The sequence below is a fragment of the Cupressus sempervirens genome, chromosome 2 (assembly GCF_028749045.1).
Source record: "Cupressus sempervirens isolate cs-2001-9-10 chromosome 2, ASM2874904v1, whole genome shotgun sequence".
NCBI classification, from domain to species: domain Eukaryota; kingdom Viridiplantae; phylum Streptophyta; class Pinopsida; order Cupressales; family Cupressaceae; genus Cupressus; species Cupressus sempervirens.
Window position 1 is genome coordinate 73,912,188 of NC_143119.1, and position 26,359 is coordinate 73,938,546.

General features: G+C 36.1%; 1 protein-coding gene across 2 annotated transcripts in view; it reads right to left on the reverse strand.

Moving 5' to 3' along the window:
- Window positions 1-22,969, reverse strand: part of LOC149571104 (protein ALTERED PHOSPHATE STARVATION RESPONSE 1-like) — a 46,572-nt gene extending 23,603 nt beyond the window's left edge. The window contains exons 1-4 of one of the 2 annotated variants that reach the window (XM_089812662.1): window positions 22,828-22,969; window positions 21,131-22,717; window positions 20,427-20,644; window positions 12,716-12,939 (exon numbers count right to left, since the gene is read on the reverse strand). In XM_089812662.1, coding sequence (XP_089668788.1) covers window positions 12,716-12,939; window positions 20,427-20,644; window positions 21,131-22,295 — 1,607 coding nt within the window. In that variant the 5' untranslated portion in view covers window positions 22,296-22,717; window positions 22,828-22,969. The remainder of the gene's footprint in view (window positions 1-12,715; window positions 12,940-20,426; window positions 20,645-21,130; window positions 22,718-22,827) is intronic. The other variant, XM_089812663.1, reaches the window with a different exon arrangement.
- Between the last annotated feature and the right edge of the window lie 3,390 nt (window positions 22,970-26,359).

Consider the following 26,359-nt stretch of genomic DNA (forward strand, 5'->3'; position numbering starts at 1 on the left):
ATGTCCAGGAGATAAGCACATGACTATGTCGTTTCAGTGATATATGCATGAAAATGCCATTTAGAAGATTTACGCATAAACCCAACACTTGCCAAATGTCTTGTTTTGTCTTGTGATACTAACACTGCACCTATTCAACTCTCGCAAAGAACGCTTACAAGCACGGCAATGCTTAATTTGAATGCACATGAGTCTCTAGATTCACAAAATAAGTAGTTTTCAACCTTCTAGTTTTGGATATCGCATGGTTTCTATTTTTGTTACAGTTCGACAGTTTGTTTCCATATTTGAAAGGGCACTCCTCTACTAGGCCTCAAGGTGAGTATAATTCCTTGTTTGTCATTTCACAGCACTTACTTTGATATATCAGATCTAATCTTTTCATGTGCTTAGCTATCAAATGTGCTTTTACATTTCTTGCATTTTAATTAATCAACTTGCATTATTCCGACTCATTAAACACATAACTGGAGGGAACCAAAACACAACAATCAAAGGGAAAAGAAAGAGGCCCTTTATTATACATGTTTGAAAGGACTTGGATTTATTATTAGGACCCTTTGTATCCATTTCAGGAGTTGCTAATCTGATTTGGGCCATTTTGAACGTAATGCTTGAAGCCCTTTTCTCTTTCCCTAATGTATGCCTAAAATTGGAGGTTTAATATACACCTTATTATACATTATCATTGTGCCCCCGATTTTTATGTTACAGATCCAAACCGAACACAGTGTCACAAGCTCACTAGAATCTATATAATAGAAATCTGAAGAACCTCATTAGGCTTTGCTAGGTGGATTCATTTAATTGAATATTCATGAAAAAACCACCACACAAACTCTTTGGGTAAAACTTGTAACAAGCTAAATCCATATTTAACAAACTTTTCTAACAAAGAAATTTAACACAGTAAAAATAGATGATTAACGTTATGTGGTATAGTTTTTTAATGCTTTCAATATAATTGTGACCTAGTTGCACTTTGTTCGAGTAAAAATGAAAAAATTGTTACATAACACTAATATGTTCTTAGCTAAACTCATGTGACCATTTCCTGGTGGCAATTCAGATTAGTGTCTCAAAACTCAAAATGGATTAGGTAATGGTTGCTTTACTCTACGAGAAGATGTGACAAAAATCTTTTGAAATTCGTAAGGAGAACCTAGTTATTCTTGTACGACCAAAGGAGAAAGGCAAGTAGAAAAAAATTCTAGAGACATCTGTGGGAAATCCTAATCCACTAGAAAGTCCAAAGCTAAGCATGAAACTACAGCAAGAATGGGCACTTCTACAAAGACTGTAAAGGGGAGAAAAAAAAATGATTAAGATTACAAGTCTGAAAAGTCTTCTCGAGAATATGACCTCCCATTGGGAGTGACTTTCAAGGTATGAAGCATAGTTTAAAAACTCGGTATCGACAATATCTCAACTGACCCAAAAATTTTGAAAAACTCAGAATCGACAAAAGCTCAACGAAAAATTCAGCAATAAATCGGCACTTTTATCAAACATTTGAAAATATAAAATTTCTTAAAATATGCTTAAAAACACATACATGCACCAAATTTGTAGAATATATAATAATTTGAAAATTGAGATATCCACCATATATCATTCAAAGTTTTAAGTTAAATAGTAATTTATACTTATAGCAAGAGGAACTTAGTAGATTAATCATTAACATACTACTAGAATCGTATACCAAAAAACAAGTAGAACATCTGAATATAAATAAGTGTGATACATAGAAGTCAAACTTTACAAAACTACTACTTTTGAATACATATTAAGTTCAAGTCTCGGTATCAAAAGAGATCCTTGCTGCTACGTGGGTGGTGTTGAAGTAGTTGTTGTGGAAACATTCTCAACAGGTGCCCTAATAGGTCCCTCACGCTCGATAGAAGCCTCTGATGGATGACCAAGCTCATGTTCCTCCTCACGTGCTGCCACATCTGCATCCCACTCATCTGCTTCTCTCTCAAACTCAGCTAGCTGCTCATCTATCAGTAAAGGTTCACCAACATCCGCATCCTCACCATCAAAAGGAGCAATCCAATCAGCTGAGTATGGATCAATGTCATCCAAGTCTAGTGCTTCATATGAAGCTTGCCCTTTCACCTTCTTCTCATGCAAGAGAAAGTTGTACTTCACATAAACCAAGTCATTCAGGTGCTTTTGAGTCAACCCATTATGTTTCTTTGTGTGTATGTTTTGACAAGTACTCCAATTTCTCTCGCAGCCAGAAGCACTACAAGGCTGCGATAAAATTCGGATGGCAAGCTTTTGAAGATTAGGCGTTGTAGCACCATAATCTTCCTACTACAGATCTGCGAGGATTAAAAAAACCATTTATGATGTAGTACAACTTCCAATAAACTTCATAAGTGAAATCAACGGTATGATAAAACTAAACACGTTCTTTTTTACCTAGCTACAAGGTGTATCTCCTACATTTGCAATCAAGAGAAGAAAACAATGGCCAATCTTCCCTCTTGTAGCTCTACAATTCATCAAGTATGAGGTCTCGGAGGTCTGTATCAACAACCAATCTTCAAATACATGTGTCCAAGCCAATTTGAACCTCTGCATCTGCTTTAAAAGTGTTGGAAAAATAGTACTTGGGGTTCAAGAAGTAGGCAGCTGCATGAATGTGTTGGTGGAGTTGTGGGTTCCACCTACAATCAATGATGTTCCATATGGGTCTATATTGGTCTCATTTGACCTATAGAAGTGTTGAATGGCCTCTTTTGCACTATCCATGGCCTCATATAGAAACCCCATGGGGTTTTTTATCCCCATCCAGAATTTGTAAAACCTTCACCAACAGTTCTAATACCTAGACATAATAAAACATAAAAAAATCAGCCAACGAAAATATTTCAAAATTGAATATTAAATCATCAATGAATACTTGAAAACTTACTTTGAGGGTCTCTTCCATCAGCTTTTGAAAGCTACCATCAAACACAATCCTCACAATTTTCTTTGCTTCAGGCTTCCTGGCATAAGGACTCTATAACCATTGAAACATGCGCCTGAGGTCTAGCAATGTCTCAAATATGCTTTGCATGTTTAGAAAATTAGTAGCAAAGCGTCTGACCCCTGCCCGTACAAGATCCTTACCACTAGTGTGCTCTCTCATAAGACTCAAGACCCATGTATGATTGTAGATGTACTTAGCAATATTCCTTCCATCTTCAACCACCTTCTCCACCCAGCTCAATTTCCCTAGATCCTCAAGAAGCAAGTCAAGACAATGGGCAGCACAAGGGCTCCAAAATAATGTGGGATGTCTCTCCATGAGAAGTCTACTGGCAGCCACATATTCAGCTGCATTATCAGTCACACTCTAGATAACATTAGCCACTCCCACTTCTACTACCACCTCATCCAACATGTTACACAAATTTTCTGCATTTTTTACTTGATCAGAGGCATCAACTGATTTTAAAAATACCAACTGCCCCCCTGAAGCAACTAAAAAGTTGATGAGTGTCCTATTCCTGCCATCTGTCCACCCATCAGATATACTAGTGCAACGTTTCTGTTCCCAAACTTTTCTTTGTTCTTCTACAAGCTAATGAATATTTCTTATCTCGTCCTGTAACAATGTCCCACTCACCTCATAGGGAGTTGGGGGCTTGAACCCCTTACCAGACAAAGAAATGGAAGTTACCACTTGATCCCAATACAGACTGCATAAAGAATTGAAGGGAATATCATTGCGGATCCAAAATCTTGTAATTGCCACCTTTGTCTTCTCATGCATCTCTTTGTTCCATGCAGTGCCTAGCAAGCCAGGTTGAGCACTAGGAGTGTTACGTGGAACCCAAAAGTCTACTAGAGACCCACTCGTACTTCCCAATCCTCGTATCCGAGGCCCAATAGAAGAAGAACCCTCTCCACTTGTTTCTGATTCTGTAGAATTAAAAGTCCCCATTGGGGCTGCCATGGCCTCAAATGTCCTCTTTTTTTCTGCCTTACTTTATGCATTTTTTTTAGGCTTGTCAAAGCCTCTCTTGTAGCCTCTTCCAGAAATTCTTCACACGATGTAATATCATTGCATGGAATCTTCGCAAGATGGTATTTCAATCGGCTTATCCCTGAAGTCATTTTCTTATGGCAATGGATGCATTTGACATGTCCACTGATTACCCCCGGGATCCCATGTTTCCATAAAGGATCCTTAGCTCTGCCACCACCAGTCATCTTGTAGACTTCGAGAACCTAATAAAAAATAGACGATGTATAGCTCGAAAGCATACATTATCTATTAAATATTCAAAAACCAAATTATAAATCTTTTAAGTTTAAACAATACACTTAACGTTAAAACTTAATACTATTATTATGTTATATACAAAATTATAAATTTCAATAAAACAATAAATTTAATTACAATAATTCTATTTTATTTAACTATTATAATTTTGAAGTCATATATAACGGCAAGTCAATAGCAAGTCTATTTTTTAAAAGATTTCTAATTTAGTATTTAGTATTTTAAAATTTAAATATATTATAATTTATTTATAAATTATAAATACTGTTACTAGTAAATATTGTTAATTTGTTAAAAACTGTTAATTTACTATCCAATGTAAGTGTACTTTAAACCTTAAATTTTTTGTCAAAACCAAAATATTAAAATTATAAATCATTTAATATATTTTAATTTGTAGTATTTAGATTTAAAATATAAGTAAGTTTTAATGATTTTTTAACTAAATTACAAATAAATTAAAATATACTCCAATATTTAAAAAAGAAAAATTATCCATACCTGGCCTGTGATGAATGCGAGAAAGACCCAGTTTTGAACAGTGAAGACGCAGTCGAACTGAACACCAGTCAATTTTGAAGGTGGATTTGACGATGCCGTCCGCAGCAAATCTGACTCCTCGCAAGTTTGTTGTGACTCCTCAGCAAGATCCGTGGCAGCATGAAAAATTCAGCACACGAAATCGCATCACGAAGACACAAACGAAATCACAGCGGCAGCACGACCTAAAATGCGAAAAACACGACTCTATTGGCCAGTGAAAACCTAATTTATTTTTTTGGCGTTTTGTGTTGACCTGGTCCACGATTTTAACTCGCGCTTTCAGCAGTATTTCACAATTTTTACTGGATTTTAATGCCACAATCTTTTAATAATACCGGTGCCGATTTAATGGGCGTTTTTATCCTTTTCCTGGGCATCTCGAGAGATATCGCAGTTTTTTCAATTTACTGCAGGTATTTTGAACTATGGTATGAAGAATATGATGGTGAAAGGGTGTACCTTAATGAAGACTCTCATTTGAGCATCATTTACTCATAATAGAGTCTTCAATCAATTTCCTGAAGCATGAGTGAAAGTCCTCGATAGTGTGCAGCACATACCTGGTTTGACACTATAAAAGTTATAGTCTGTGATAAGGGATACCATTCCCTGATTAAAGTCTCCTATGCAATTTTTATCACCCATGTTTCTTCACCAATTGGAAGATAGACAGTCAAATAAAGATTGACCAGAAAATTAATTAGCTATAGCTCCGATCCATGTAATAGCCCAAGGCTGTGATGTGTGATACAGTTCCTTGACTACAGTCTGTGATGCAATTTTTATTGTCCAAGTTTTTTGGCCAAATAGAAGATTGATAGTCAAATAAAGATTAAACAACAAATTTATTAACTACAGCTCTGATCCTAAAGTAAGTGATTGGACTTTAATTACCAACACTGTTATAGCTTAATTTATGAATATCAGTCCCTAATAAAAAACTCAGGTCTGAGATTACAGTTATCTAGTAGCATTAACTAGCGTAAATGACTAAATGTTCATCTGGGGTTTATAATATCATACTATCTAATAACAACTGTAACAATCACTTACAGATTGGATATCCCTATGTGTCATCCGAGTGATTGTCTTGTCAATGCAGGTCACATGAGTGTGATCTGCTTCCTTTTAATATAAGATATAGGTGTGGGGTCTTCCCTCTTCCTTGCTCAACACCTGAACGTTGTAGGATGTTACTACACAAGACATCAAAGAATCTTTCAATTGATGTCAACTTTGCCTTGTGCCCACCTAGAGATCGTTGTTCAACTTGGACTTTGCGTAGCCAAGCAATGAGCACATAGCACTTGATGAGTCTGTTGAAACATGAACTAATCTGTTTGTTGGAGTAAATAGAATTTGCATTTAGCTGGAAGCCTGGATCTACCCTGAGTCGTAGTTTGTGTGCCTTACTTATTGTCCCCTTCCACTGATTTGAACCGCTGTCTTTAATTGCAATACCAATATAGATGATTGTATTAAAGTAATATCTTGATTATTTATTATTAATGGTCAATATCGTAACTTAATGTAAATATTAGTTAGTTTCTATTTTACAATTGTTCGTTATAGAAAATACACCTTTGTGATTCTTTACATGATCATTTGATCATTTCATTTATTCGTTCAATATTTTACCAAAATCTATATCAGTCAAAGAAAACAAAAAATTTAGTTTTTCAAAAAACAAGCAAATGAAATTTCAGTTTTTTTTAAAAATGAATTTTTTTCTTATCATTTTTTTGCAGAGCTTCTGGCTTGCAATTTGCTACTTGGTTTCTCTTTGGCCTGCACGTCCATTTTCTTTTGGTGTCAGTTTAAAGTGTCACAACAAGGGTTTTCAGATTTTTATTCTTCTGTAACCTTTGTTTTGGGATTTTCGGCCCTCACAAAGTCATGTTATCAGCTCTCACAATCATTTCATTAGTTGTTTTTGCAGATGCTGTGCATTAGACGTCCGTGTGTTTTTCTCAGTTTGCATTGGGGGCTGTTTTTTCCTAGGACGCCAGTCTTTTAATGTGATTTCATTTCACATTTTTCTTTGTTTACTGATTGGATTTCTTCTCCAAACTTGAATGGCAGCTCTGTAACCAGCGATTTTTACTTTCAGAAATTCTTAACCCACAATCCTCCATATGGGTTTCAAATTCAACTTTCAACCAGCTAGGGTTTTTGAAAATCATCTGAATTTTTAGTCAAAATAAATTCTAACCTGTAAATTCTGTGGGTTTTTTACAAAGATTTTTAAATCTTTGTCTAAATTTCTAGGTCTATGGAAAATCCCTATCTTGGGATTTGCATCAGTCGTATTTCATACTTCTTGAAGTTTGTTCGTACATCTGCCTATGTTTTTGCCTTGGGATTTGTGTTTTTGCCTTGGGATTTGTGCCTTGAATTTTGTAATCAGTTTTTTGCCTCTTCAGAATCTTTGCATGTCGAAAAGCATGCATGATGGACCAGTCTTTGACCAACATAATGTTAGAAAGCAGACAGCGATTCAATGGCAAAAATCACAACACATAAAAGCCATGGATGATGACTGTCTTCGAATATAGTTGTCCCAGTGAGCTCATTTTGGGTAAAGAGACTCATCCTACCAGACCTAGTCAAAATCGGGAAAAGTTTGATGAGTGCAACCAAGAAACAGTCAGCCTTATCAAACTTTCAGTTACTGATGATTGGCTGCTACAAGTGGCCATCTGACAAGACAGTTGTAGAGATCTGGACTATTTTGAAGGATCTCCATGATACATCATATAAGAGTCATGCATTCTTCATGATGGATGAGTGTATGTCCTTACAAGAGCATCTGACAAAGATTACAGACATTCAAATTTAGCTAGAGGCAATTGGTTTAAAAATGCAGGAAGAGGACATGGTAGTAATAACCCTAAAGAGTATAACTAATCCTATGAGCACTTCATCAAAATGCTCAACATCACTACAATGAATGTTGACTTAAAATTTTCAAACTTGCACACCAAACTTTTGCAGTAGGGCTGTTGGAAACAGAGATTTGATAGTTGTGCTACTTGGTCCTCAGAACAAGCCTTTGCAGCTAAATCCTTTCATAAAGATAAATGCTAATCTCAATCATCTTAGCAAAAAGGCCCCAGACAGTCTCAAGATAGCTTGAAGAAGAAGGAAGTTCAATTTAACTACTGCCACGAATTGGGTCACTTGATGAGGGACTGTAGGAATCAGATTGATTTTAAACATCGGAAGCAGGGAGGGTCTCAGCCTAAGGCCAATGTCACAGAGCACTCAAAGCATAAAGAATTTGCATTTTATGCTTTCATGGAGAAATGCCCTGCATATCATGTGAAATCATTTGCTTGGTACATAGACTCTGGTGCTTCTCATGACTACATGTGTCGATGTGATTGGTTCACAGACTTCTCACCTTTCACTAATTCATTCATTTTTGTAAGAGAAGAGTATACTACTGTCGGCAAAGGCAATGTATAGATACAATATGGTGGGAGGAATCTCATATTCCTTAACGTATGCTACATTCTTGGTATGGAACTAAACCTTCTCTCAATAAGCCAGATTATGCAGCATTTCCTCAACTTGATGTGGTATTCAACTCGCGCAAGTGTTAAATTGATGATCGTGCGACTTGCACTATTGTGGTTGTTGGCATAGAGGATCATGGTCTGTACAAACTTGTGGATACAAGTGATTCTCTTAAGCATGTGTTTGTAGCTAAATCATCTTCCATCAGTAGTATGGCCACCTAAACATTTGCTATCTTGCTCAACTTGTTTGAGAGGATCTAGTTTTTGGCTTGCAGGAGATTCAAACTTAGAATCAACGAGTTTGTGGAGCTTGTCAGGCTAGGAAGTAGCATAAGACACCATTCAAAGATGGTGACTCATGGCGAGCCTCAAAGTTATTGTAGTTGGTTCATGTTGATGCCTATGGTCCAATGAATACATCTTTTGTTACTGGTTCCAAGTATTTCTTTCTTTTTGTTGATGATTTCAATCCTAAAATGTGTGTGTACTTTCTTAGATAGAAATCAAATGTGTTTGATGTATTTCAAAAGTTAAAGGCCTTAATAAAAAAGAGTCAACAAAACGATGTTGTTGAATGTCAAAATGCACTATGACTGAAATGGCTAGATCAATGTTGGAACACTAGTATGTTCCTAAAGTATTTGGGTAGAAGCATTATTCATTGCAACCTCTCTTTAATTGGTCTCCCACCCAGACTGATAAGGGGAAGACTCCTGAGGAAGCTTGGACTAGATGCAAACCTAGGATTAGTCATTTGAAAGTCTTTGGCTCTTTGGCATATATTTGGATTCTAGATGCCAAGCGCTTCAATCGCGATTGCAAGAGTCAATAACTTATGTTCATAGGGTATACTAACAACCACAAGGCTTACCGGTTGATTAATATTGACACTAATTGTCTTATCTTCAATTGTGATGTTGTCTTTGATGAAGAATGAGGACCTTTTCAACTTTCCTCGTTTGCACAGAATTATGGAGATCAGCCTTTGAAGGCAACTGATTTGGGTATTTATCTTCCATTTGGTTCACTTGATGGGAGGGATGATGCAAACATTGAATTTGATGATGTCCTACCAAAATTTCCTCTAAATGATGTTCCTCTTGTTGCAGTTATCATGTTCCAATTATTCATTCTACTTCTAATGTTCGCTCTTCTACTCTCTGGCCTAAATGTTGGTCTAAGACCATCAATGATCTCATTCATTTGTCAAATTGAAATGGGTTCTCCTTTGTTAGATGAATCTAGGATCCTAGGTAGCAGCAAATCTGCACTTTTACATCTAGATGTCCTCTAGAAAGTCTTGGCAATGGAGTAAAATCATAACCCTTCAAATTGATAGAATGCCCTAAAGACAAAAGAGTTGCAATATTGAGGACTTCTCTCTAATTTGCTGAGTTTTTCCATTACATCAGCGATATTCAGACTATTGAATAGGATTCCATGACACTAGAATGGTAAGATAAGCAACATGATATCATGTCTTAAACCATGTAAAGTGAAGTTTACAAGACGTAAAGGGAGATGTCTCACTAATTTAAGTCATCACGCTTTCTTTCCTTGTCATCCAATATAAGTTAATGATTTCCATTTACGATCTATTGTCTATAATGCACATATTAACTTGTGTAACATTGTCAAGCCCCCTTCTTGAAATAGGGTTTAATAATTAAATCAGATATATAAAAGAATTTTAAACATAGTTAAATTTAATTGAGTAAAATGAATGGTCAAAATGCATGAACTGCAAAATAAAAAGGGAGAGAAGAGAACTTCATTTGAGGGGAAATAAACTAAAGAGAAGAGAACTTCATTTGAGGGGAAATAAACTAAGTAAAAAAGAATGGAGCATGGGAATCCAGGAAGGATTAAAAAAGGAATGAAAAGTAAATAAGGAAGTGACTGTTTCAAATGGCAGAAATTATTAAGGGTTGTGCACTTCCAAAGGGTGCTAATTGTGAAAGGTTGTGTCTCTTGCCAAAAGGCAGACATGATCTAAAGATGTGACCTCTCCTTTAAATTGGACGATATAAAGGGAAGGAGGTTTTATTTGAGGAGGACAAAACGGAGATATTAGGAGTATAGCAGCAGACGTGTGTGAGAAGAAAAACAATAATAAAAGCATATCTTTGTAAATGTTTAAGGAAGATTTAAGAGCAATCTATGATCAGATCTTTGAGCAGAATTTGAGCAGAAAACAGGACAGATACATGGAAGAAGTAGGGCAGGCCTTCAAGCTGATTTAGGGCAGACCTCTAAGCATATCCTAAAGGTTGCCTGGAAGAGAGACGAATAATTCCATTCCCATGATTCAAGCCTGTAAAGGAATTATTTGTGATGAATAATAGTTATGAAGACACTTCACTCAGTTATATCCAAAGGACATGATCCCTAATGGGAGGGAGGGGGATCCCTCCAAAGTTCACATCTCTTGAGGGAAACAAGAGGCTATAAAGCCACATAGGAAGAAGTCAACTAGGCATTGAAGAGGGAATACACATGCAACTGAGAAAGAGATCTGCAGCCTCACAGTTAATTAATTAGACAGCAGTTTATATACTGTGAAAGGCATTGGTATGGTGCATAGTAAATTCTGATCTGACTAACTGATAATCTGGTCTTCCATTTGATAGGAAGTAGGAATGTACACATAATTAATAATGATAAAGATTCCCTTAAGACCTACAACCATTAAGTCATCCATTATGAAGTGGGGATGTGATGCATGCAACTGCAAGGAATGCAAGTAGCATTAGGTCCATTCAAGTAGGGTGACCCAAGACGAACTAGGCAGCCAAATGGTGGGTGTTGTTTCATGCTCCTGAGCTTCAAGGACAGGCTCAAGGCACCTTGTATGATCCCCCATGATACTTCATGATGTGCATGAGTTATTCGAGAAGATCCTAAGAGAATCCTACTTATTTATTAACAATGATGAAGATTCCTTTGAAACTTACAACCAATATGCTATCCTATTATGGAGGGGAGATATGCTACGTACAAGGAATGCAAGTAGCAAAAAGGGTCAATTGAAGTAGTGGTAACCCCGAGTGGGGCTGGAAGGCCGAATGGAAGGTCTCATTCTGTGCTCCTAGACTTGAAGGACGGGCTCAAGGTACCTTGCATGATCTTCCATGGTACTTCTTAATGTGGATGGATTGTTGGGAAAAACCTTAAGGGAACTCCTCGTGCACATTATCATGGAATATTTATAAGGGATTCAATTAACACCTAAGGTTCATTCGAGTAGTGGTAACCTCGATAGGGGTTGGGGTTGGGTAACCTCGAGAGGGGTTGGGAAGCTGAATGACAGGTGTCATTTCATGCTTCTGGGCTTGATGGAAGGGTATGAGCTCAAGGCACCCTATGTCCTTTTCCAAGGAGCTCCATCAATGAAATTAGTTATACCATATGGTTGAGCTAATGTTCCTTATCCTACTAGGAAAGATATGTTTTATGGATTATGTTTCAATGATTACCTAACATAATAGCAGAGTCTCAACCATGATCTATCTTATTCCACAAAAGGTGAATAATATAGCTAATTCTATTTCATTTCCTTCTCTACTTGGAATTGCAATTTTAGGGTAAAAACTAGGGCATTGAAAGGAGACATTATAAACATATGTATAGTTAAAACTAGGGCATTGAAAGGAGACATTACAAACATATGTATAGTTAGTGTCTTTGGTAAGGTGTACAATTGTTTAAAAACCTTTGGTTTGTACTATATGATATATGTGCCTTTTGTAACCTATGCAAGTTAGTCAAAGAAGTTGAACTTAATTGGTTGAAATGTTAGATTCTAATTGTGGAGACACAAGCTCAAATCCCCATAGAAACATCTAACGCAGAATTCTAATTTGTGACTCTTGGTCTTCCATAATTGTCTTCTAAAGTGGATGTGGTTTCTAAATAAAGCAAATTTCTAGTAATGACTCTTGGTCTTCCATCGTTGATTTCTAATGTTAGCTCATAAAGGGCTTGTATTAGTCTCTAATAAGTGTGGCAAGAACTTGTATTAGTCTCATTTTGGTGCTTGTACTAGCAGAATATTTGTAAACAATTGCAATACAACAAAAAACATATGTATTTCCAGTGCCCTTGGTCAAAGTGTGAGATTGTTGAACGATGGCTCTCTGGTATATGCATATTAATAGCTTTTCCATATATAATGTTCAAATTTATTATAGCCATTTCCAATGGTCAGCTCTATTATGTAAAAACTATACTGAAGTACAGTATTTGTATATGCAAAACTTGAGTTCTTATTTTACTGTATATCACATAGTATCATCAGCTTAAAAGTGGCAAATAAGTGAACAGGCATGTATGTTGTAATATGATAGACTACTCAGAAGAAAAGGCATACCCTTGTATTAGCTCCACAAGTTGTGGTTGTAATTCCTCAGTACTCAGCTTCTGAATTCTCCTTGATATAGAATCTACTGCATGGATGGAAACCTTAATTCTTGTATGTAAGCTTTTTGTTGTGACCCTTGTTTTTTCAACCACTTGAAAATCTTCTCCTTTAGATTCCTGATTTCTTAGTTGCATGCACTTCTTATCATATGCTATTCTTAAACGCTCCCCATCCTGCAAAAATATTTGTTACACAGAAAATAATTTACGATCATACATTCAAAAAGGTAAAGCGGAATGAATATTTCATCTGTGTTTGTCACAAACGGAGCATGTTATGTTCAATCAAGAAAGCATGCAATCTAGCATCCTGGTTGTTAAATCTTATGCAAAAAGCTGTAAAATCCTACTAGATAATTGAAAACAAGCATTTGCAATGCACATAATCAAATTGAATTACCAGTGTTGACAATGCTTATTGACTCATAATCTAGTCACAACAAACACATTGAGAACCTTTGATCCTTGGTCAAGGCTAATAAATTTTTTTCCTATATTCTAAAAAGGCATACAAAACGCTATAGTAACTTAAGGAAAGCTTCTATGCATAAATTTTTTTCCTATATTCTAAAAAGGCATACAAAACGCTATAGTAACTTAAGGAAAGCTTCTATGCAATAATCACAAACAGCAAGGACTCGAGACATAAAATAGTTTTAATGAATCTGAACTGTAATAAATTAAAACACAAGATACATATGTGTGTGTGTCTATATATAGCTACACACACACAGATGCAATACACACATACATACATATAATAAGTAATAATAAGCCTAATATCCTTGTAGGCATTTGTTAAAAGCTTCAAAAGCATCTACAGGGAAGCAATATAACATTCCAAAATTGCTCCATGCTTACTAATTTGGAAAAGAGCTACAACTTGATAAAGTGTTCAAATTTCTGTCTTAAGTGAAAGTAAATACATGGCATGGAAATCACCATAAACCATACAAATCCTGGACCAAAGAATCACTAAATTGTGTTTCTCTGAAGATTAGGCAATCTCCATTTCTCTTCTCTGTATAACCAAGAGTTCAATACATAAGGTAAGTTCTTCACAACCATTTGCCATCTCCAGTCAATCCACAGATCAAATAATAGAAAGAAAATAAAAAATTCAGTGCTTTACTAAACAATAAGGCAATGATATTCCACAGAAATGTTTGGAAGAATGTGCAGGCACCAAACACATAACAAACAAGCACATAATGATGCAACCTGGATCTGACTCAGATAGATCATGTTAGATAGGGATCAAAGGATGCACTCTTTGAAAGGATTGCACAGTTTCCTGGTAGCCAATGCAGAAACACGCATTCAGGTAATCGGCATATATGGCATCAGGTAATAATCATTCATACAACTTGATGAAGTTGATATCGATCATTGTCTGCATCAAGTATCTCCCTAATGCATCTACAGCTAAGTTGTGTTAAAATTGTTGCTAAGTTCACCGACAAATTGGCAAAAAATTGGTAAGAGTTGGTAGATTTGTACAATTCATAAGATCATTAAAGTAGCTTCTGGATTCAATTGTGTAGATGTTTTCTGCATCAACATTTCGGATCACACTCTGCAATTCATCATCGGGATGAACATGAAAGAAAGCATAAGGATTAAATGCTAAGTTGCTGATTCAGATGCAGGTACAAGAATCAGGTTTGCAGATGTGTGATAATTATTTTTGGGGGATTTGGATGTTGATTTTGGAGGAGGCTGCAAATGTACTTGCACTGCCATTATACTTGGTATGTGTGTTCCTAATGGCAGCAACCTCTAATTTATAATGAGCAAAGACTATGACGAGGCATGTCCCTTCATGGTACATGTCTATTCAATAATTAGATATTAACAAATAATATCTCACATTATAACATATTATTTAACTACACACATACACGCACACGCGCACACGCACACACGCACACACACATATATAACTTCAGTTTAGTCTCTTGAGTTTATCCAACAGTCTGAAGCTATCAAACATTCACTCCCTCTTAGCTAGGGAGGATATACACAAGACAGATATTACACCATTGGTAATATAAGGAATGTTAAAATTTTAAGGATATATTTGATTAGAAGATATCCACCATTTTGATATCACATTTGATATCATGAGTATTGGTCTACTACTAGAATATCGACATTTGATATTCACGAAGCACTCAAAAGGTTTTGATATCACATCTCATATCATGAGTATTGGTCTCCCTAAATATCAATGATATTCACCAAATACTCATTGAGTAATGGCCTTCCAAAATGTCGAGATGCAAGATATTCAGCAAGTACTGTGAGTAATGGCCCTCCAAAACAACAAGTCGCATGATATTCACCAAGTACTCTGTGTAATGGTCTTCCATAACATCAATTTGCAGAACATTCACCATGTACTCAAAAAATGTTCATAAGGTATGTGCTCGCGCATTCTCATAATGGTTACCATATAAACACCCACCATGCAAAGTAAAATCTATCATGATCTACATAGACATCGTAAGACATCCAAGATAATATAGAATTAAGTTATTGCAAGATTGTCACCTTTCAATAACTTTTGCAAATAGAAGTGATAATCATTTGGAAGTCGTCACTTCCTCATGATGTACACAAGAGGTAAGCCTATTAAATCATACAATCACACACATGATACAAAAAGTTTACATGAAGTCAAAAACTCCCTCTGTTTCTGATACAATCAAGATCTTCAAGGATCAACCGAAATATATCCTCTATCCGCTCCTTCAGACAGATGTGCCAGACTCCCTCTGAGCATCAATCTTCTAAGCTCTTTTACCTTTGAAGAAGTGTCATACTCCCTCAGAATCTGATATCAAGCCTCTTTTTCCTGCACGAGCATCCTCGGAAAAGATCAAGGCACATAGCTTGTATAGAAATAAATAAGGTAAAATAAAACTTAATCTTTTACCTTTCATATTCTCGTAATGGATCTCACAATATTATATCAAATTCTTCAATATCATTTTGAATGAATGTTCATATGCAATTTTATATATATAATTTATTGCCACATATATTCTCAATTATAATTATCTCATATGATATTTATTACCATAAGAAATAATATAAAATGGACATTATCCATAAAGCATACCTTATTACTTGGCTCGATACCCATACCTCTACCTTCCTAAAGCCTTTGTTCGCATCTTGCATGAAATTACATATTCAACCCTTGATTGAATATGCCCCTTTCTTTGTGTTTGGTCCACACCAATTGCTATCGGTCATACCTTTTAATAATGTATAGGGCAAGGCCCACAATTCTTTTGTTAGATATTATCTTTTTAATCCGATCTATGCAAGTTTGCTACAAACGTAATGCTCTTCCTTTGATACCCCCTTGAAAGAGTGACAATTAGGGCCTCTCGGCTCTTTCACTTAGTTTAAACATCGAATCACCTCCAAGTAGACCGACCTCCCTACTTAATATGTTGTCTTTCCTTATTATGGGATCGGTGCCCAAAGTCCTTAATAAACCTCGATATGTATTAAACGCTTGAGATGACTAAGCATTTTATGTCTCCGTCTTCGTCAGCCCGATGATTGACATTCTTTTTGTTAATGTATTAGCCCAGAAATCTAGAGATAAACAACAATAAAAGAGCATAAACAAAACACACAACACTCAAAGAATTTATCCTAGGAAAACCCTTCTAGATTGAAGGGGAAAATCTAGCCACACCAGCAAAAATATCTTTTATTGACCATAAAGTATTCAAGTACAAGGCTTTCCACTTCATTGATTTACAATATACCAAGAAATCATACAAATAGATTGCATAAGACTCTTCACCTATCACACGAAGGTCTCTTTGAGTCCCAAAAATAAGGCCCTTCATATTTCCACATATTGAACACTCCATATTTCCATATACATGCCTCTTTGCATGACGTATGACACATGTCCTTTTACATAAAATAATAACTTAAATATGATCGCAAATATATCTTTCAGCTGGAGATTACCATAACGGTCATAAGAAACAAATTTCTCTCTCATAAATTTAGAGATAAAGATCTTTGTCGCAGCTACAATCTTCAACACTATTCACGTGTTTGTACTTTTTACCTATCGTGCGTTCCTTGGGAGCGGGGCTTGAATAGGTATTCTCCTCCATGCCACTCCTTGCAAATCAGGTATATTTGTTTGGCCTTAAATTGATGCTGATCAATCCACATCACCCCTATCACGGGTTTGCGTTCCTTCTTGTCACTGTAATCCACAACACCATCGATTTATCTCCATCTATAATCTCATTTCCAATCTTCAAAATTTCAACATTCAATTTTTGTTCAAATTGCAAGAGCCTACATGTAGACCCTACCCTTTAGCCTCCACGCAAGGATACTCATCACAATAGACTTCAAACCCCCCCATACAGGTTCATCAGCTCATCACACGGTGAAAGAAAGCCAACAATCTCAAGAACTTGACCAAATCATTTGCCAAAATCGAAAATCAAGGAAGAGGTTTGATTGGTAATATTTTCCATGAAGTTTTGTAGATTGTTGCAAGCGGCCACATTGCCAAGCTCTTCGTGTGCAAGCTAAATTAATACAGGTCTTCCTGCATTGAGTGTAAGTCTTTAAGTGTGATTGTACATGATCCTTCATGCCAAATTAGATGGCGATTGGACAACATTCAATGTTATCACCGTGGGATTTAATGTGCCCTATTATCTACATGTTGCGTGTAATGGTTATGAATATGCTACACGTGATATAAAAAAATGAATGTTTGATGCTTGAACATATAGCTCGTTGTCCATCCTTGCTCACATCCGAGATTTTGTGTTTGCAACAAAGCAGATAGAGATCCCAAGGCTTTGATACGTAAAATCTGCACTTCCATGAAGCCTCACTGGTTAGTATGGGATAACTCTTATTATCACAAAAAAATCCCTAAGATAGAGCAACTTTGATACCATGTTGATTTTGGAGGATGTTGCAAATGTACTTGCACTGCCATGATATTTGGTATGTGTGTTCCAAATGGCAGGAACTTCTAATTTATAATGAGCAAAGGCTGTGAAGAGACATGTCCCTTCATTGGACATGTCTATTCAATAATTAGATATTAACGAATAATATCTCACATTATAATATATTATTTAACTACACACACACACACATATATAAATCACATATATATAACTTCAGTTTAGTCTCACAAGTTTATCCAACTGAAGCTATCAAACATTAACATTGTACGCTTTTGGGTGTGTGTATATATATAATGCAAGAAATATAGAGAAATAAACCATTTGATAGCATAATACTTCAACATTGATCAAGATAAATATTAAATGTCAACTAATACTATAATAGACTAAACAAATAATAATATCTAATATAATATTAACGTTATAATATATAATAGGCAAGAGCCTACAACACAATGGTTAATTTTGAGCCTCTAATCTGGGAGGTCTTCGGTTCAAGTCTACTCAAGCTTAACAAATAATAATCAATTTCATCAAATTAATAATCAATTTCATTAAATAATAATAAATCATCAATAAATATTAAATAATCAAGGCAATCATCAATAAATAATCAAGGCTTCTGCCCATTACCTATCCACAAAAAACTTGATAATATATAATATTAATATTGATATTATGATATATATATATATATATATATATATATATATATATATATATATATATAAGCTTCATATTAGTATTTTATTAATATTGATATTGTAATATTTATATATCTTGATATATATAATATGTAATATAATATTTATATTAATATTCCAATAAATGACAAAATATTGTAACAAATCCGCATATTGTATCATCCGCCTATTCACAGCCACATATGGTTATTGTAACACCTTCCATTCAACCCAACCAGGGAACATGGCGAGAAAGCATAGCTTGGGCCTGCTATTAAGGTAAGGTAAGGTTGTTAGTAGCACAATTGAGGACGGGATCTCATCACCTCAGGTGCAAGATTGGTAGATGGAAGAGGCCCAAAGAGGATTGGGAGGAGAACTTGCATGTTTTGTAGGGCAGGAGCAATTGAAACAGAATGGTATTTTATCTCAGAATGCACAGCATACAACAACATCTGAACATACTATGATACCATCATGAAAGCGGACAACATGCAAAGTTTATTCAAAGCTGACAAGATCAAGCAAACTGTCGGATTTTTGGTTAAGATCCATATCAGAAGATTAAACATCAAAAGGAATATGAAAATTGCTTACTGCTGCAGTCCTTTGGTCTCATAGACTGCTTTGGTCTCGTGGACGTCATTAAAATCATTCATATCATTTCATTCAATATTCACAATCTGCTTCCGGATTTTTGGTTAAGATCCACATCAGAAGATTGGAAGTGGAAAGGAATATGAAAATTGCTTACTGCTGCGGTCATTTGGTCCCTTAGACTGCTTTGGTCTCGTGGACATCATTAAAATCATTCATTTCATTTCATTCAATATTCACAATCTGGTCAGAGCTCACAAACAAGTCAGTATCAAGGACACAGTCAGCCGTTGATACAATCCTCCAATAATTAAAAACAATCCTCCAATGATTAAAAACAATCCAGCAATTAACAAAATTCCTCCAGCGACAGTCAGCCATCAATACAAACTCATCCTTCTCCACCCATCAGGCAATGCTTCTGCCTCCGCATCCAGAATCGGCAGTCAACAAGTGCATCCAATAATGTAGATTAAATGAATCAAGTTCATCCTGATGATGGATGAGGAGTACGATCGAAACATTGATGCAAAAAACATCTACACAATTAAATCAAGAAGCTACTTCAATGAAATTATTAGTGAATATAAGATTCCAAAGACAATTGGCAAAATCAATGTGTTAACAACTGGTAATCTTTTGTTTGACAACATCAAGGAACTACAAATGGAAGTTGTGACTCAACTACCTTCATGGATCAATCTAATAAGCAAGTTCTTGTAGGAAGAGAGCACCCAAAGCACATCAATATAAATGATGTAGGTCGTCTACAAATGGATATCAATTATGCTTCGCAAAGTAAGGAGATGAAAGAAATAGGCATCCCTAAGGGTGGAATACATAAACCTAGGGAAGAGAAGGAATAGGTTTCTTGATTACAAAGCATGCCCATCTAGAGGAATAGTTGAATTTGTAATTGAACTCTGAAAAATTTTACGAGATCCTTCTTGAAGTAACAAAGACCCATCAGCATTTTCACATGCCTCTGATCCCTGAAATATATATAGCCACTTCCAAATGTTAAATTTCAGTATTGTGCAAGGACTCAAGAATATATTGCAACCGGGAATGGTTTTGCCTTTAGGTAGCATCACACTACATAACAATCAACATCATACACAATGGTGGGAAATTCAGTTTGAAATTAGATGATGAAGATGGTTGACATTTAGCCATCAATGACACCATAAAGTTTTACAGTTATTTTCAAAGATCAACTATTTAGTACTAAGAATTCCAATGTTTTTGAGGTAGGCATATACAGAAAGTTATAAAGCAAACATATCAAGTTAAAAAGCATATGCACTCTGAAACTATAGAATCCTGATGCCAAATTAGATCTGAAATGAAAAAATAGAGGATATTATCAGAAGCCCACACATAGAAAACGTGTGATATACAATACCTTGACTTCATCATATAGTTTTTTTTCCCAGGCAAATATTTTGTCCAAAGTTGATGCATGGCTCCCAGCAATCATGACACAGTCATCAGCAAACTCACTGCAACTATCTTCTGTATCTTCTTTTGAACTTGACGAAACAACATAACTTCTGGATGATGATGATCTTGATAAAGAACGAAGCAGACTGAATGAACTACTCAGAACCCTTGCAGAATTCTCTGCATTTGACATTGAAGCGTCAGATGACTAAAAATTACTATTTCACATTTACAATTACTGAGCCAATCTATCAAATCTTGATTGTTAAGGGCTACAAAGCGTCTAAGCACCACTGTTTTGTCCAAAACGGCATTTTTTATGTTTTCAAATTAAAAGCCATGAAAAAGTGAAACCCCACATTAAGTACACGAATGCGTAGAACTCGAAATTTTAGAACATAGAAAATGCCTTTATCATTGATCATAAATGTTTAGATAATTGAGTCGTTTGTATAAGAATGCAGCGTTATGTATCTTATAAATTTTGTCTGAAGCATTGTCAATACAATCTGAAATTAATAAGTTAGCGATTCCCGTGATGATCCTTCGTGACAAAAATATTTGGCCAAGAAAGGCCTCAAAGGAGTCATGCAAAATCATGCAATGGAGATAAAATTGGGAGATGTGCTATAGCAGCAATCCAAAAGCCAGAACAGATCGTCATACCTCTGATATCAGTAAGGCCTGAAGAGTAGTGCACTTTGTTTGCCTCAAGCAATGCAGAGATGTTGTTTCCATATTGATAAGCTCTTAGAAACTGGTCCTCAATTTCCTTCATAACCTGCAACATAGTCATTGGCCTGTGGGTGACAATGATAGGTATATCTACATTCTCTGAATTTACTTGTTCATCCTTAACCTCCTCTTCACCAGGTTTCTCCTCCACTTGCTCTCCTACATCTCCACTCCCTTCTGCACTTTTCGAAGGGATTTCCTCTACTACAGATTTATCTTTGGTATCAACCACTGTTTCAATAGCTGGCTGAGATGGGACTTGAGTTAGTGGATCAGCATTCGACTCCGCGGCAGGCTCATTAATACCAGGTTGTTCTTTTGGAGGATCCACAGGATCCGAGGGTGCCTCTATTTCCTTTTTCTCTTCTTCCTTCTTGCTTTCTCGGCGATTCTCTTCTTCCAAGTCAGGAATCCCTTCATCTTCCCTCACTTTTTTCATGATTCTGATCTCCTCTTCCTCATAAACTTGGCTCAATCTCCTCTGGTCATGATATGGGTATGTATTATCAAGTGAAAGAAACGGGTTGAAGAAGTCCCAAGTCGAAGCTCGAGGAGGAGAGGAAGCTGAGGGAAGATAATCTGAGTTATTGTTGTTGTATAATGGGGCCATTGAGGATTGGGAAGGTGGCAAGTGGGTGCTGAAAAAGCCATCCATCTCATATTGGTTAACGGTAGAGTACGAATATGGATATGACTCCAAACTCACCCTCTGCGGAGAAGGTGGTCTTTCCTCGAAAAAAAGGGGAGGCGCGCCTCCCGATCTCAAATGATTCACCACAGTTGTGGACGAAGAACCAGTTCCAGCAGGACTCTCGGCCTGCGGTGGAGATGATTTTTCAGGCAGAGAGTCAGAACTGGTCTCAGTGGCCGTGGATGTGAACATGGGTGTTGTGGGTATGGAAGAACCCAACGACATTTCATCCCCTTCAATTAGGAGTCTAAGAGAACTGCCAACATTTTTTAGGGCACGTACATAAGCTACATGTGCTTCTGCAAATGCATACCTGTGTTCTACTGCTTGTTTTATAAGTAGCCTCCGCTCCTTGCAGATTAAGACGGCATCCTCATTGTCAAGCTTTGACGTTGAGCAACCCATTTCAGATAGAAACCTCTCCTAATAAAAACCAATGTGCAGAAATTTACAGGCCAAATTGCAAAGAAACCTTCCTTTAAATGGGCGGTCGTAAAGCATCGAAGATGGAAACAAGCACAGCCTACAAAACAACCATTAATCCATAGCAACGGTACAAAACTCTTCCATATTTGCCGTAAATTTACTTATTCAAATCCTATACAGACCAGGATTGTCCTACTGGCTCAATGCACCATTAAGAAACTTATAAAACCAGCAGACAAATGCCTACAATCCCTCCAAATGTCCAGATTATTCGCTATTTCTCAACCGCCTCAAATTTTTCCTGGGTGTTTCTCTACAGCATTTTTTTCTTGCATCTTAAGGTATTCCTTAATGGACCCACTTCATTTTCTGCTCTCTCTCCATGGTTCCTGTCAAAAACACTTCAAAAATCTCTATAAAAATCACACGGCCAGAAAAGAAGTCACGAGGTTTTTTCCTCGTAAAATTTGACTAAAACAAACATTTAAGAAAGTTTGAGTTAGTTAGGTACTTGCTATGACTGTGTATTCCGCGAATAAGAGGGAAAGAACATAGGTAGCAGGCATGCATGGGACTTTTGCCGAAATGCTGAGTCAAGAGCTAAACAGCGCAAAAGAAGAAGAACATGACGCCAGAGAACAGACTGCTTGAATGAATGGAATATGCCACCAACGAATTGATGGATTGCCAGGTGAAAAGATATGACACATGGCATTGGTCAAAGAGCATAAGAACAGATGAGATTTGGAAGGATGAAAGAGAACAAGTACGATGATGAATCATATGATGTTGACCCCATTTCCTACAAGGCAAGAAACCAAGATTCGTACGCACCACCCCCACGGTAAGGAATTTATCTTCCAACCTTCTGCTTATTATTGTTGCATTATTGTGTTTGTCTTCGCTAAATGTTAGGTGGGTTCGGGTGTAAACTTTTTTTTTTGTTGTCAGTGGGAAATGAATCCAGGTTTAGTTCTGTTAATCTCCGTGGGCTATAGGGTAAATTCTTTGGTCAAAACTCGGCCTTAATTATATTCCCTTGCAGAGCGTAAACATCATTTTCAATATTAAGAGGCCTCGGAAAATCATTCTTTTGGGGCTAATTTTTTTTTTTTAATTTAAATGTAGCCTTACGGAACTATTATTTAATGTAACCGTACGGTACGGTCAAGTATATCCCATGCTAGTTTTTAAAATGGTGGAAGAATAACTTACCAATACATTGTGCATGCATTGTATAAGTCTTCCTCTCATCATTAGTCATAACCTTTTTGGACATATGCATACCATTTATGAACTCTTCTTCTTTGTTTCATGTTCCTCATCTCAAGTCATCAATCAAGTATGACACTATTCTAATTCAACAACAAACTTTTAAAATTTAAATTATTAATTTATATTCTATTTTTTTAAAACTTTTGGGAGCTATTTTGATGCATATAGATGGGATGATTTTAGTTATATTAATGCATCTATCAGTAAGTAAAGAAATAATTTCCAATAAAGACGTCTTGTGAAACATTTGTCTTGAAAGAATATTTGAGATTGATTGTGCTTGTCACAACACATAAAAATAAGAATCATTGCAAAATAGAAACCTCTAAGTGAAACAATACAAGTGAAACAATACAAGTGCTACTTGCACGTTTACAAATAAAAGAGATGTCACTATTCTGGACAAGAGTATCAAACGCACTCTTTGCATTGAAATTTGGAGTTTTGGGAATGGTCTATTGTGGTCTTTAGCGATTGGTGCAGAGCACCTCCCCCTTTTTATGCTTTTGTGTGTTTTAGAGTTGGATTAGGAGTTTATGTGTGTGTTGGAATAAGATCCAATGGATTGGATTTAATGTTAGTCCACTTCATGTTTGTAAGAACCATAGTGCTCACTAGGTGAAAAGTTGTTATTTTGGCTTCAAATAGAGGAAAATTGCTATTTTAGTGTAGTATGGGTTTGAGGGGTGTTTTAGGACCCTACATATCCTATGGAAGTCAAACTCACCCATCAAGTTGACAAAATGAGCCAAAATGCTCATAATGCAAAAAGTTGCTAGTAAAGTTGAAAAGTTGCTTGAGCAACTTTTACAACTTTTGCAAGAATGGAGCAAAATGTAGTTAGACCAGTTGTAACTGCCCATGCTTGGGAATATAAGCATGGATTCGATGATTTGAGGAGGTTAATGAAGTTTTGGATTGCAACTAATGTTTCCGGTACTCCTATATGAATGACTATGATAGCATTTGTGTAAAATGTGTTGTTTTCTTGTTCCTATACGGCCTTGTATGGATTGGCACAAGTGATCAAGTCCCATGGGGATGTAGGGTGTCCAAATAGCTTTCATTTGCATTAGGTAGTTTGCTCTCAAGTTATTAGTGTACAAAGTTAGAAGGTTTTGAAGGTCACTGGTTTGTAAGTGATAGTCTTAGTGTTGTTTGGCTAGAAATGACTCTAACCTAAGAACCCATCGGTAGTGTAGACGCTCAAAAATGGTTCGCATCTACGACCTCATCACTTCTTCATACTAATTTGTCCCATTTTCTCATTCTACTAACTTCGATCTTTTGGCCAGAGTGACCATATTTTGTCATTTGTATCCCCTTTCACATCAATTTCATATCAACTCAGAATCATATCAAATCAACTCGAAATCATATCAAATCAACTCAGAATCACCCCAAATCAACTCAGAATCACTCGAAATCGGTCCTAATCAACCCAAAACATATCAAACATCTCAAATCAATCATCATTTATCCTCTCCTAGGCATTGTTGTGGCTTTCAGTGCCTTGGAAACCTATCAACTTATCAATCTTATCAATCTGACCTTAGTACTGTCATGGCTCTTAGTGCTAGGTCAAAATATCATTCATGTCATTCAATCTTTGACATTGTTGAGGCTTTCAATGTCAGATCATGGCATCATCAACCATTTTAATAATATTGACAATGTCCGTCAGTGTTATTATGATCAAACCTTATCAATCAATTTCAATGCTGTAGCATTTACAATGTCGGTTAAATGTTATATATCAATTTATTCATGTAATGTGTCCTTGGCATGTTATCAATTTCAATCTATCAATTAATTTGACCATGGTTTTGGTCTACCTTTTCATCATCTTATTCGATACCATCATCGTCACATTTTCATCAAAGGATACGATCGCATTCATTTAATCAATTTGGCCAATCATCTGCTAATTTTCTCTATAGGATTAACTAACCCATAATTTAATCCTATTCCTTCTAATTATTCTTCCCAATTATCATCCTCAATTAATTAATTTTATTAATTGATTGATTCATTATCTGCAAACCATGGAAATTTACAATTTCCTAAGTTCTATTTTCCATCATTAATTCCATTTTCTACTAATTCTTATTTTGTGGAATAAAAGGATTTTTAATTCAAATATTTCATCATCATGACACTTGGATGTGACACCTCATGGATTCTCCTTTGACACTTGGCTGAGATTTGTCATAATCAAATATTCTTATCTCCTACGCATGTCCCTATTTGGCTTATTCGTAATAGATTCTTGGCTTTAAGTGGGTTGAGGAATCTTATGACGTGTCATAGATTCTCTTCCAAATTTGACTCTCGTGTGTCATAGAATCTTACTTTTGCCATATTCTGTCATATGCGTCATAGGAATTATTATTACCTCTTACACATGTCTCTATTTGGCTTCTTTGTCATAGATTCTTGGCTTTAAGTGGGTTGAGGTGTCTTATGACGCGTCATAGATTCTCTTCCACATTTAGCCAAGTTTGACTTGCATGTGTCATAGAATCTCACAATTGGCATATTTTGTCATATGCGTCATAGGAATCTCTTGCCACATCGCACATCTATGGGTGACAAATCCAATGCCCTCACTTTGAGTGTTGATTATAAAATGAACACTCTTTCTCTCATTTTGAGTCTCTTGAATCTAGAATGCTTAACTCTTGGCTCTTGGATCCGGATGCTTAAGTTTTGAAAATCCAAATTGTTGAATCTTTGAGTCTCTACTTCTTTGCATGTTGCATTCTCTC